The sequence below is a fragment of the Rosa chinensis genome, chromosome 4 (assembly GCF_002994745.2).
Source record: "Rosa chinensis cultivar Old Blush chromosome 4, RchiOBHm-V2, whole genome shotgun sequence".
Lineage (NCBI taxonomy): Eukaryota > Viridiplantae > Streptophyta > Magnoliopsida > Rosales > Rosaceae > Rosa > Rosa chinensis.
The window spans coordinates 53,851,984-53,865,582 of record NC_037091.1 but is presented as its reverse complement, the minus strand read 5'-3'; the positions used below and the strand labels follow the sequence as shown (position 1 = coordinate 53,865,582).

The 13,599-nt window shown below is 36.6% G+C and overlaps 1 protein-coding gene across 1 annotated transcript; it reads left to right on the top strand.

Moving 5' to 3' along the window:
• Positions 1–8,219: 8,219 nt before the first annotated feature.
• LOC112200198 (putative laccase-9) lies at positions 8,220–13,290 on the top strand. Its single transcript, XM_024341221.2, has 7 exons — positions 8,220–8,412; positions 8,564–8,715; positions 9,293–9,537; positions 9,662–9,787; positions 10,963–11,557; positions 11,914–12,272; positions 12,844–13,290. The coding sequence occupies exons 1-7, from the start codon at positions 8,302–8,304 to the stop codon at positions 13,026–13,028; spliced, it is 1,773 nt and encodes a 590-aa protein (XP_024196989.1). The 5' UTR covers positions 8,220–8,301; the 3' UTR covers positions 13,029–13,290.
• Positions 13,291–13,599: the final 309 nt, after the last annotated feature.

The following is a 13,599-nucleotide window of genomic DNA, read 5'->3' as shown; positions in this document are numbered from 1 at the left end:
AAATGACCCAATTACCCTTCAGGTATTGCCACGTGATTGGGCTCTTAACATTGTTATGGACGGCGTGTACCGTTCTTGGGTCGGGCTTCAAACTTGGGGTACCAAAGTGATAGTTTTGCATAATCGGGTACTGAAGTTAGGAGTCGACCTAACTTCGGATACTGTTTGAAAAAATTTCTCATAATAATTATAAATCGGAGGTAAATCATCGGAACTCAAAATCACACAAAATAGTATCACAAAATCCACTTCCGCAAATGTAACCGAAATGAATCATAATCAAACTCCGAAAATAATCATTAAAAGTGAAAATCACAAAATAACCCGAAGTCAATTTTCGAACTCAATATATGCTCAAGTTATAATATAATGGTAAATACTTAAATCAAAATTCGGGAAAATAACCGCATGCATCACTGTTTAAAACAAAAGTCCATTCACAGTATACGGTTAACGTGGTACCCACACGTAAAGATCCTCGTTGAGCGATGAGTCAGTACCTCGTCCTGTACACAATTGTATTCCTTAAACAGCAATTCGACAAAAAAAATACGATTCTATAATGAATCTCGAAAACCTCACGTAACCATTTCTTCCTGGATTCAAGCCAAACTTCACTATTAATATCAATCCGTCAATTAAAGCATTGCATATCGGAAACAAGGGAAATCCGAAGGTCGGATTCCCACAAATCGACATCCGAAACTCCAAACTTCAAAAATTCACAATCAATGTCAAACTTCTCCAAAATTCACCCAAATCACATATTCAACCTCTACAACAATTATAGGATTTAATTAGCTAAAAATCGAAACCAGAAACATACTTTACGCGCCCCTATGCGCCACCCACAATGGCCCCACGTGGGCCACGCACCGCCGGCCACCACTTCCAATGGCCACCAAATTTTGACAACAATACCTACTCAATAAGCCTAACAACTTTCTCAACTGTGACAAAGTCAGAAAATACCTCGAAGTGGTCGAACAATTAAGCAACCCCAATTGTACAGTGAAATCTTCCAATTATGCTTTCTTCCTCCACGCTACAAATCATTGCAAGAGTTTGGAGAGCATGAAGAGTGGCTCAATGCGCTTCTAATGGACTTTGGTTTGTGGCAAGAGGTGGCCGGATTCGAGAGAAACCGGAGTTGACCACTTCTGCTACAGTAACCACATGCTTCTCGGTGTTGGTTCTTCATTTTCCAGCCATGATGCCGTGAAATACCACCTTAGGCTTCGAGAGGAGGAGGAGACGAAGCCAACGATGTCGGTTGCACGCCGTCAGGTGGTTTGGAGGCGGAGAAAGAGAGAGTTGTAGCAGAGAGAGAGAGAGAGCACGGGGGGAAGGAGAGAGAAAAGAAAAAGAAAATTTACCGGTCTACAGCAAAAATTTAAATATATACTAAATTACTATAAACAGTAACTTTGGCAATTTGCTTGTAACTTTCGCATACAAACTCCAATTTTTACGTACCACATATGCACGCGCTCGGTTTGACGTTCTCTACAACTTTCATGAAGAACATTTTCTTAAATTTTGACCCGAACAAAAAGTCAACTTTTAGGGCCACTAAAAGTATCGAAACAAAATAAAAAGTAAAAGTAGTTGTCGTTTACCGTCCAGATGACTAGTAAACAGGTAAATTAAGATACGGGACGTTACATTTTTTGAGAATGCATGTTAGTTGTTTGAAAATTTAGACTTGTCGTATCTCTTAATAACTAGAGGGCTTCCTTTTGACATGAAATGGGCTTGCTTGAATGTCCAATTAGGTTATGAGGTTGATGACTCTCCCTCTTCGCTTGTCATTCATTAAATTTGAACTCGTGAAATTTGTTGGAACTTGTGGGACTTTAGTCCCACATGGAAGAAGTGTTAAAGGCTAATGGCCTTTATAGGGAGCTTCCCATGTAAAGAAGTAAATGGATGACATGTATAGAAGTGGGCTTTGTGGGCTTTTCTAGTGGGTTTCCCATTGGATTATGCAAATATATATAAGTCAAAGATGGGCCTTGGGCCTTGGGGCTCTTGGGCTCGGTTTGACTAAATCTGATTTTATGTTTTGCTTAACTGTTCAATTTTCGGATAAAATCTAACAGTTGCAATAGATGGAATCAAACAACGTCAAACAACTGCCGACACAACTGTTCATCTTGGCTTTTATATAAGGACGACCTTCGGTCGTCATTATCCATCGATCGATCTTCTTCTTCCTTTCCCCAAAAAGTTATTCTGAGAAACATAAAGTAGAATTCGTCAGGGTCAAGTTCTTGTGCAAGAACTTGTACCAGATAGTTGTATCCTCTAGATAGACGTCTGAAACTACAGCACAAGTAGGGGCGAATTTCTGTCTTAGGTCACTGCATTGCAGGCCTCTATCTGATCAAGTTAGTGATTCAATTTCGAATTAAAGTTATTTGATTTCAATTGATTATTATTATTATTATTATTATTATTATTATTATTATTATATATTCAATTTGTGATTTAGATTATATATATATATATATATATACGGTTACTGTTCGTATATACTGATTGGTTCTAACAATCTAAGACAGAAATTTCAATGGATCAATCGGTATCTACTACGAAGAATCATGTGGAGAAACCTGAGAAATTCAAGGGTTCGGATTTCAAACGTTGGCAACAAAAGATGTTGTTCTATTTGACAACTCTTCATGTGGCAGATGTTCTCACAACCGAGGCTCCAAAGGATCTTCCCGAAGGAGATGGAGAGAATGTTCCAACTGATGCTCAAAAGGCCGAAAATCAGAAGGCCATTGCTGCCTGGGCGAGCAATGAGTTTCTGTGCAGGAATTATATCCTCAATGCCTTAGACGATTCCTTGTATGATATTTACTCATCATTCAAAACAGCAAAGGAATTATGGGAGTCGTTGGACAACAAATACAAGACTGAAGTTGCTTGTTCAAAGAAGTTTGTCATTGGCAAGTTTCTGAATTACAAGATGGTCGATGCCAAGTCTGTTGTCAAGCAAGTGGAGGAACTTCAAGTCATTGTTCATGAGTTAGATGAAGAAGGTATGGGACTGAACTCGAATTTTCTTGTTGGTTCTGTTATTGAAAAGTTACCTCCTTCATGGAAAGATTTCAAAGTATATCTGAAACATCTAACTGAGGACATGAATTTTGAGCAATTGGTTCTGAAACTTCGTGTTGAAGAGGATCACCGGAAGAATGAAAGGGCTGATGCTACTTCTATGGAGCCAAACGCAAACATGATTGGAGGAAGTCCATCAAAGGCCAAGTTTCAGAAAAACAAAGGCAAGAATGTTGCTGCCAAACCAAGTCTTGCTGCTGCCAAGAAGTCACTCGCCCCACAAAAGACCAAAGTTTTCAAAAAACCACAAACTGGTGGATGTTGGGTTTGTGGCAAACCAGGGAATAGAGCAAAAGAATGTCACTTCAAGAAAGATCAAGGAGGTGGTGGTTCTGGAAATTCCAACAACCAAGCAAACCTTGCTGGAAATGAAAATCAATTCATTGGAGTGGTTTATGCAGCAAATCTGGTAACTAATACAACTGATTGGTGGATTGATACTGGTGCTTCAATGCACGTATGCTCTGCAAGGGAGATATTCACTTCATACCAGCCAATAAAGGAAGAAGAACCTTTGTTCATGGGGAATGCCACAACTGCCAAAGTTGAAGGAAAAGGGAAGGTGATTCTGAAATTCACTTCTGGAAAAGAACTTGTACTTACTAATGTACTTCATGTACCTGAAATATGTAAGAACCTAGTGTCTGGTCCTGTTCTAAGTAACAAGGGATTCAAACTAGTGTTCGAATCTGACAAATTTGTACTCACCAAGGGTGGGGTGTATGTAGGAAAGGGTTACCTTAGTGAAGGGCTCTTTAAACTTAATGTTGTACCTACTATGGCTGCAGCTATTAATAATAATAATGCAGGCACTAGCGCTGCTTCTATGTACATGGTTGAGTCCTCTTCCTTATGGCATTCTAGATTAGGCCATGTTAATTTTCGTTCTTTACAAAGAATGTTAAATTTAGGCATGCTGCCAAAGTGTTCAATGAATAAAATAACTAAGTGTGAAATCTGCATTGAATCAAAATATGCAGGTCACTCTCACAAATCTGTAGAGAAATCCAATGAAGTTCTTGGTTTAATCCATAGTGATTTGTGTGATTTTAAATCAACTCCAACTCGTGGGGGAAAGAATTATTATATATCATTCATAGATGATTGCAGTAAATATTGTTATGTATATTTGATACATAGCAAAGATGAGGCTTTAAATATGTTCAAAACATATAAAGCTGAAGTTGAAAATCAACTTGGGAAAAGAATAAAAATTCTAAGATCTGATAGAGGTGGAGAATATGAATCCAAAGACTTTGCAGAATTTTGTTCCTCTCATGGCATTGTGCATCAAACTACAGCTCCATATACTCCACAACAAAATGGAGTAGCCGAACGAAAGAATAGAACCTTGAAGAATATGATAAATTCAATGTTAATTAGTTCGGGAGCACCACATAATCTGTGGGGAGAGGCTTTGCTTACTGCAAAGATGATATTAAATAGGATTCCTCATAAACTAAGTGATCAATCTCCTTATGAACTATGGAAAGGAAGATTGCCTACTTATAAAACTATGAAAGTGTGGGGTTGTCTTGCTAAAGTTCAAGTTCCCTTTCCAAAGAGAACTAAACTTTGACCAAAAACAATAGATTGCATATATATTGGCCATGCCAATAATAGTGCTGCCTATAGATTTTTGGTTTACAAATCCGATATTGCTGATATAAGCATAAACACAATCATAGAATCTGCTGAAGCAGAATTTTTTGAAGACAATTTTCCTTACAAGGATAGAACAAATCCAAGGAAAAGAACGTATGAAGATAATACGCTGCCTCAAAGTGAGTTAAACAAAAGTACTGAAATTGGGGAAAATGATACTTCTACTGTTCAAGAAGAAATTCTAGAACCAAGGAGAAGTAAACGTGGAAAGATTGCTAAAGAGTTTGGACCCGAATTTATGACCTTTAATCTTGAAAGAGAACCTCAAACATATAAGGCTGCCATGGAATCCTCGGAAGCACCTTATTGGAAAGAGGCTATTCAAAATGAAGTGGAATCCATTATACAAAATAATACTTGGACATTGGTTGATTTGCCTCCTGGACATAAACCAATAGGCCATAAATGGATTTTTAAAAGAAAGATGAGACCTGATGGTACCATAGAAAAATATAAAGCTCGTATAGTAGCTAAAGGGTATCGTCAAAAAGAAGGTGTAGATTTTTTCGACACTTATTCGCCGGTGACAAGAATTACGTCCATACGAACTCTAATTGCTATAGCGGCTGTACACAATATGGACATACACCAAATGGATGTGAAAACCGCATTTCTAAATGGCGAACTAGATGAAGAAATCTACATGGAACAACCTAAAGGGTTTATTGTTAAAGGTCAAGAAAATAAAGTTTGTAAATTAGTTAAGTCTCTATACGGACTTAAACAAGCTCCCAAGCAATGGCATGAGAAATTTGATAATACACTATTATCAAATGGGTTCAAAATAAATGAATGTGACAAATGTGTCTATGTCAAAGTATGTAGAAACGCCTGTGTCATTGTATGTTTATATGTGGACGACATGCTCATTATGGGAACGAGTAAGGATGTAATAAATCAAACAAAGAAAATGTTGCATTCCTCATTTGATATGAAAGATATGGGAATTGCGGACGTGATTCTTGGTATTCGAATTCAATGGAATTCGGATGGTTACATACTTACTCAATCTCATTATGTAGAAACAGTCCTTAGAAAATTTGGACACTATGATGATAGACCGGTGGTTACTCCATTTGATCCCTCTAGTCATCTTAAGAAAAATCAAGGTGATAGTGTGTCTCAATTGGAGTATACACAAGTTCTTGGAAGTTTAATGTACATAATGAATTGTACAAGACCGGATTTGGCATATAGTGTAAGTCGACTTAGTAGATACTCAAGCAATCCGGGAAAAGAACATTGGATTGCCTTAGTAAGAGTCTTACGATATCTAAAGCATACAATAGACTATGGGTTACATTATACCAAATATCCTCCCGTAATAGAAGGGTATTGTGATGCAAATTGGATTTCCAATAATTCGGAAAGTAAGTCCACAAGTGGATACGTATTTACACTTGGAGGTGCAGCCGTATCTTGGAAATCATCAAAACAAACTGTGAAAACACGCTCAACTATGGAAGCAGAATTTGTAGCCTTAGACAAAGCCGCCGAAGAAGCGGAATGGCTCAAAAATTTCCTAGAAGGTATTCCATTGTGGCCAAAGCCTGTTACGGCCATTTGCATACATTGTGATAGCATGGCTGCTCTTACAAGAGCAAAGAACCAAATCTACAATGGCAAATCGAGGCATATAAAGCGACGTCACAAAACAATTAGAGACTTGCTCAAGAATGGAATTATTTTCATTGACTATGTAAAATCAAAGGAGAATATAGCGGATCCTTTGACTAAAGGCCTTAATCGAGAGCAAGTCCTATTTACATCGAGGGGAATGGGCTTAAAGCCAATATAATGAGTCAATACTTGGCGGAAACCTAACCTAGCAACATTGGAGATCCCATGGTCTAGGTTCAATAGGCAAACTAGTTGGGGAAGACTCAAGATATTTAACACACACATATATGCTCATTCCTAAGACAAAACAAAGTGTGTTTTCCGTTGACGATTGAGGGATGAATATTAATATATATTCTTAATAATGCTAATAGGTTTTAAGTGGGATAGTACGGACTATTCTTAATTGGCATTATCTATATGAGATTGATGTGGGGTCGCATCTATGAGATGAGAACCAACATGGCTAAGTTCTCTAAAACTCTCACGAAGTAAGGAGTTGTTCAGGACCAAAATGAACACAACCGTAAGAATTTGGACTATGTCTAGATATGATATGTGTGATACTTGTTGTCTCGGTTTACTACAAAACGTGAATAGTTCAAGACTTGAGTTCACTACTTCACAAAGTAAATCCGATAAGTATTCACTATGAAAGGTTCAAGTCCAAAAGACACCTTTTCCGATGCATATCCTATCAAAGTTCTCCGAAATAACGATGCGTTCCTAATTCGATCTCTTATTTTCTATTCAAATGTGGGGTATTGTTAGGGTTTGAATCGAAAATGTGGGGTATTGTTGGAACTTGTGAGACTTTAGTCCCACATGGAAGAAGTGTTAAAGGCTAATGGCCTTTATAGGGAGCTTCCCATGTAAAGAAGTAAATGGATGACATGTATAGAAGTGGGCTTTGTGGGCTTTTCTAGTGGGTTTCCCATTGGATTATGCAAATATATATAAGTCAAAGATGGGCCTTGGGCCTTGGGGCTCTTGGGCTGATAGTTGTATCCTCTAAATAGACGTCTGAAACTACAGCACAAGTAGGGGCGAATTTCTGTCTTAGGTCACTGCATTGCAGGCCTCTATCTGATCAAGTTAGTGATTCAATTTCGAATTAAAGTTATTTGATTTCAATTGATTATTATTATTATATATTCAATTTGTGATTTAAATTATATATATATATATATATATATACGGTTACTGTTCGTATATACTGATTGGTTCTAACAGAATTTGGGTATCAACAACTACCTAATTAATCCTAAGACACTAAGGGATACTTAACTAATTAAGAGTGAGTTACCGTTTCAAAAAGACGAAAAGTATTATCGATTAAAAGATTTGGGGATCCAAAAACGTGCACACCCCTTTTTGTACTATAAGAAAAGATGTATCGATTAAAAGATTTGGGGATCCAAAAACGTGCACACCCCTTTTTATACTATAAGAAAAGATGTATCGATTAAAAGAATTGGGGATCCAATAACGTGTACCCCTTTTTATACTATAAGAAAAGATGTATCGATTAAAAGAATTGGGGATCCGTGCACCCACCGTTCATGTATATATGACTAGAAGATCACAGTTCCATCAATTGATTAAACAAATTTGATTGTTGGTTCCAATACCCACGCACACACAATGAATAAAAAATATAGTACCATGCCATGATGCCATAGAATTGATTCAAGACTAGAAGATCACAGTTCGATCAATTAATTAAACATATTTGACCGTTGGATCCAATACACACACACACACACAGTAGTGAACCTACCGATTTTGTATAAAGAGCTCGCTGTCATAGACTGGATCGAAGTCGCCAACAAGTAGAGGTAGCTAGTGTCTTCTTATTTCCTGAGTAAAGGAGAGTCGGAGACTGAGAAAATGGTATCCCGAAAGACTATTTCTCCATTAACGAAGATTTTAGGGTTTCTTTCTCTTACTATTCTGTTCTTGTTGGTGGTTCATGGCGAGGTGCATCACTATGAATTTGTTGTAAGTAGACAGTATACTTTCGAGTTTTTTTTTTTGGCAAATGTATACTTTTTCGAGTTCAATACTCGATCTCACACTCGTATATACAAACTGGTGATTTAGCAGCTGTTTATATGTGTACTAATTGGTTTACATTTTAATTAATGTTTAGGTTAGGGAGAAGAACTTCACTAGGCTATGTGAAACAAAAAGCATGCTAGTCGTAAATGACAACTTTCCAGGTCCGGAGATACGAGTTCGCAAAGGAGACACGGTTTATGTAAATGTTCATAACCAAGGATATTATGGTTTCACTATTCACTGGTATTTTAAATCACCTGTCTCCTGCATTCATGCATCACGTGCATGTCATATATATATATATATATATATATATATATATATATATATATATATATATATAGGGCTTTCATTAAGGGATTCTTTTTTTTGGTTTTTTATAGAGATATGCATTAGATCAACTTTTAGATTATATTTTCACATCTTAACCATTCAGTTTTTAGGTTTTAATGTATAGATCACTTCTGCAAATTTTCAGCTAAATTGGTGTTTATTAAGGCATCCAAAACTGCAATTTACACAAACGGACCGAATCTGTCGAACAGAAACCGTTCGTATTTATAATAGTAAATTACAGTTTTAGATGCCTTCTATTAAGAGATCCCTATAAATGACCAAAAAAAAAGGAACCCCTCACTAGAAGGGCCCATATATATATATATATATTTATTGCTTAAAATCAGAGCCTGTTCTTAACAAGTTCCAATACACGTGCGGTGGCACATGGCTCTTAATTCTTTCAAAGGGCCTTAGTCAGTCATTTGTCTTTCCAATGCATCGATAAAACATGAACATAATTTAGTTCTCATTAAATGTACAGGCATGGAGTTAGACAGCCGAGAAATCCATGGTCAGATGGTCCAGAATTTATAACACAATGTCCAATTTCTCCCGGGACTAATTTTACTTATGAAGTCATATTGTCCGAAGAAGAAGGAACTCTATGGTGGCATGCTCATAGTGATTGGACAAGAGCGTCTGTTCACGGTGCCATTGTCATCTTGCCTGCTGTTGGAACCACATTTCCTTTTCCTCAACCAGATGAAGATGAGATCATTGTGTTAGGTATGCAAAACTAATCAAAGTCCAGACTTCAAAGTTCAGACACAACTACTTTTATGTATACATGTACATTGGTACGTACTGGAAAACCAGTTTACAGTTGTATGTTGTATTTGGTGTTTTTCAGCCTCTTGGTACATGGGAGATTTGAAAGCAGTAGTTGATACGGCTATGGAAACCGGTAGCGACTTACCCTCTTCTGATGCTTACACTATAAATGGCCAGCCAGGGGATCTTTGTCCATGTTCCAGTGGTATGTTAATCTACACACAATATATATTTGCAACTAAAATGAATTAAAAGAAACAATGTGGTACATACTCTTAGAAAACTAATTACCCAGAGCATGACTAAAACTTGAAGAAGTAATTATCTAATTAAGGATTCTTCATTCTCCCATCGAATTATTTTTATTTGAAAATCACTGTTTATCCAATGATATTTTCTGTCTTTGAAGTTTGGTCTTTAAATTTATCTAGCGTTTGGTCAAAAAAAAAATTTGTACGATTTAAATTGTAGATAGACAAGAACATCTGGAATAAAATATATATTGGGTGGTGCTATTCACACACCAATTTTTCCTATTCAGACACCCCCTCTATTTTTCTGTTACTTTAATTCTATTTTATTTTTTTAATAAAATACCTTACTATCCTCCTTTGTACTTATGTTGCTTTTCCTTTTTTCTATTTGGCAAGTCAATCAAACATCATTGTACAATAAATCAATTTTTTCACCTATATAAATGAAGGAAAAATCATACGTTCATCAACTGAATCAAAATTGCAAAATTTGTCCTCATACAAATAGGAGGGGTATGAAGCATGCTTTTGAAAATGAAGAATCTATACACAGAAGAGACAAACTTTGCAATTTAGATTCAATTTTATTATTTATTATTTATTTATTTTTATTCTGGACTACAGTTTTTTCCCCACTCTTGATGTCAGTGAGATTTGAACTCATGACATCCACGGTGTTAGTTAGGCTAGCTGCATCATATGAAATTAATTAGCCTACTTAAATATATAAGATGGTGCTATTCACACACTTATTTTATATATTCACACACCTCTTCTATTTTTCTATTACTTTACTTTAATAGAAAATTTGTTCATAAACAGGATCATGAACAACTATGATGCAGCTATATAGAATGTTCATGAACAACTTTTCCGGTATCCAAATTTGTGGATATAAACCTGCTGCTTCGATTATTACCATAAACAGGATGATCTCCTGTTCACATTCTCTTAAAGTTGGAATATAAACATTACTCATTTATAAACTTCATTTGTTACATTAAAGTCGTTCATGCTCTCGCGATATACATGTCTTGCCAGTCTTTGTTGCATATATATGTAGCAATATATGAGTAAAACTGAAACCCATTGCTGAAATTGATCATTATCTTCATATTGCATGCAGAAACAACTTATCGCCGTAAGATAGATTATGGCAAGACCTATCTTCTTCGTATAGTGAATGCAAACTTGAATGCAGAAGTCTTCTTTGCAGTTGCTCAACACAATCTTACTGTGGTAGGCCTTGATGGAGCCTATATAAAACCCATAAGCACAACCTACATAATCACACTTCCCGGACAAACAATGGATGTCCTATTCGAAGCAAATCAGCCTCTTGGCCAATATTACATGGCTGCTCGGATATATTGGACTGAGGATGCTGAAGTTGATAATTTTGACCATGCTAATGCTACTGCGATCTTTGAATACAATGGCAACTATACCTCTCCAACATCTCCTTCTTTTCCAAGTACCCTTCCCTCATATTTGGATTATTTTGGAGCATTAAAGTTTACCGACCAAATTAAAAGCCTAGCGACTCCGGAATACCCTGTCAATGTTCCGATGAACATTACTACCAAAATGTATATAGCAGTGTCTATGAATTCCCTATACTGTGAACATTCTGGATGTGATTCAGACCAAGAAATCGCTACAAGCCTAAACAATATAAGTTGGGCAAACCCGGGTATAGATGTTTTGCAGGCATACTACAGGTTTTCCCACTTCCACTTTTCTTATATATTATATATGGCTAAATGAGATTTTAATCTGTCTCTAATATTTGTGTGCACAAGCAACTTTGATTTGGTACGATAGCTTGATATATATTGTTGGATTATTCTCTAGCATGCCACAAGTTCATTAGTAGTGGTCGACATACAGCACACTTCTATAATGCATGCAGATTATTTTGTTAGGTAAATCTCTTAAAATGTGATACTATTTCATTCACATTCACTCCTTTAGAGGGGTGAGATTGCACACAAGGAAGAGTATTCAGCTTCACAAATGATTTGCCGTATCTTATCTTATAGTATGTGAAATTACTAATTTGAACATTTTGATGCAGAAACATAAGCGGAGTTTATTCAACAGATTTCCCAGATCAACCACTTTCTTCCTATAACTTCACAGATGTAACTTTTGATCCTGATATTGTGTTCACAGACCAAGCGAGAAAGGTAAAGGTCTTGAATTACAACGAATCAGTTGAGATTGTGTTTCAAGGCACTAACGTTCTAGACCATTCCATGAGTCATCCAATGCATTTGCACGGCTATAGCTTCTACGTAGTCGGATATGGTTTTGGGAATTATGACAACGAGACTGACCCAAAACGATTTAATTTGTTTGATCCTCCTCAAGTAACTACCTTTGCGATTCCAAAGAATGGATGGTTGGCCATCAGATTTATTGCAAATAATCCTGGTATGTCTTCCTTCGTACCATTGCAAATTGTTGCAAACTGTTTCATAACGTAAACTTAGAAGAAATCTTACATTATATGAAATTTTCTATAGTGTTTCGGAGTATTGAAAGTTTGAAATTTTGAAGTGCGGTTAGATAGCTCATTGGGTGAGGGTACACCGCAAACAATTTACAATTTAACGATTTTCGACTCTAGAATTTCAATACTCCAAAATACTATAGAATTTTCACATTATATATATATATATATATATATATATCATTTTGAATGGAGGGTAGCTAGCTTCTATTATATAATGTGCCTTCTCGATTCCATCTCGCGCGTGTCATGTTAACAGAAGTGTAAATTTGAAAAAGTAACCTAAGTACCACCATTCTATGTTCAAGAAAAAACCAACCACTGTTTTTTTTTTTATCGACCCACTTTTCACCAACCTCACAATATCACCCCTGAAAAATGCGGGCACCTTGCTAGTGTGTGTGTATATCTACAAGATAAACTACAAGAGATGCATGTGATGATTATGGTCATTATATGTTAAAAGACTAATATAATTTTCCTTTTCTCTAGGTGTGTGGTTTTGGCATTGTCATTTTGAAAAGCACTTGAGTTGGGGTATGGACGCTGCCTTTATAGTGAAGAATGGGGGCACTCCGGAGACTAGCATTCGCCATCCCCCAACCTATATGCCTCCCTGCAAAATTTCGTTAAACTCTCGCGTCCAAGATTTTGATGCAGTAATGAGAAAAGAGTAGAGTTGTATCGAAATACAAACTTGTCGATGTCGGGTGCCGACGTGCAGTCAAGGCTACGTGGGTCCCGCCACCTCATTCTGTTGTCTTTCTGGTTAATTATTTCCCTGTATTTCTGTAGTCTCTGTGCTGGACTGCTGGGTTTTTGCTTCTTCTTTGAAGTTGGATCCATATATTATTAAGCTACCTGGTCATGATCATGGGTTTATGTAGAACTCAAAGAGTCTGCCATTCTGATATAGGAGCTAATAAAAATTTTGCCTTCCTTTTTCTTGCGTTGCTTGCCTTAAACAATGATAAATCTATTTTTTTTGCATCAGGATATTGACTGCATTAGATTCAATAGCCATAATGGGCTAGAGTCTACCATGTCCTTGAATAGGATATGGACAAATTCCGAACTCTATCAAGCAAATGCAAACTCATTACAAGTCTATTTTGAGCTCACTATAAAGCGCGCTTATAAAACAAAGAACAACTTCGTGTCTCCGACCTAGGGCAAAATCATAAACTAGCATTTCATTAGCCAGGCACGTAATTGTGGTACCAACAGAAAGCCATTTCCCAGCAAACA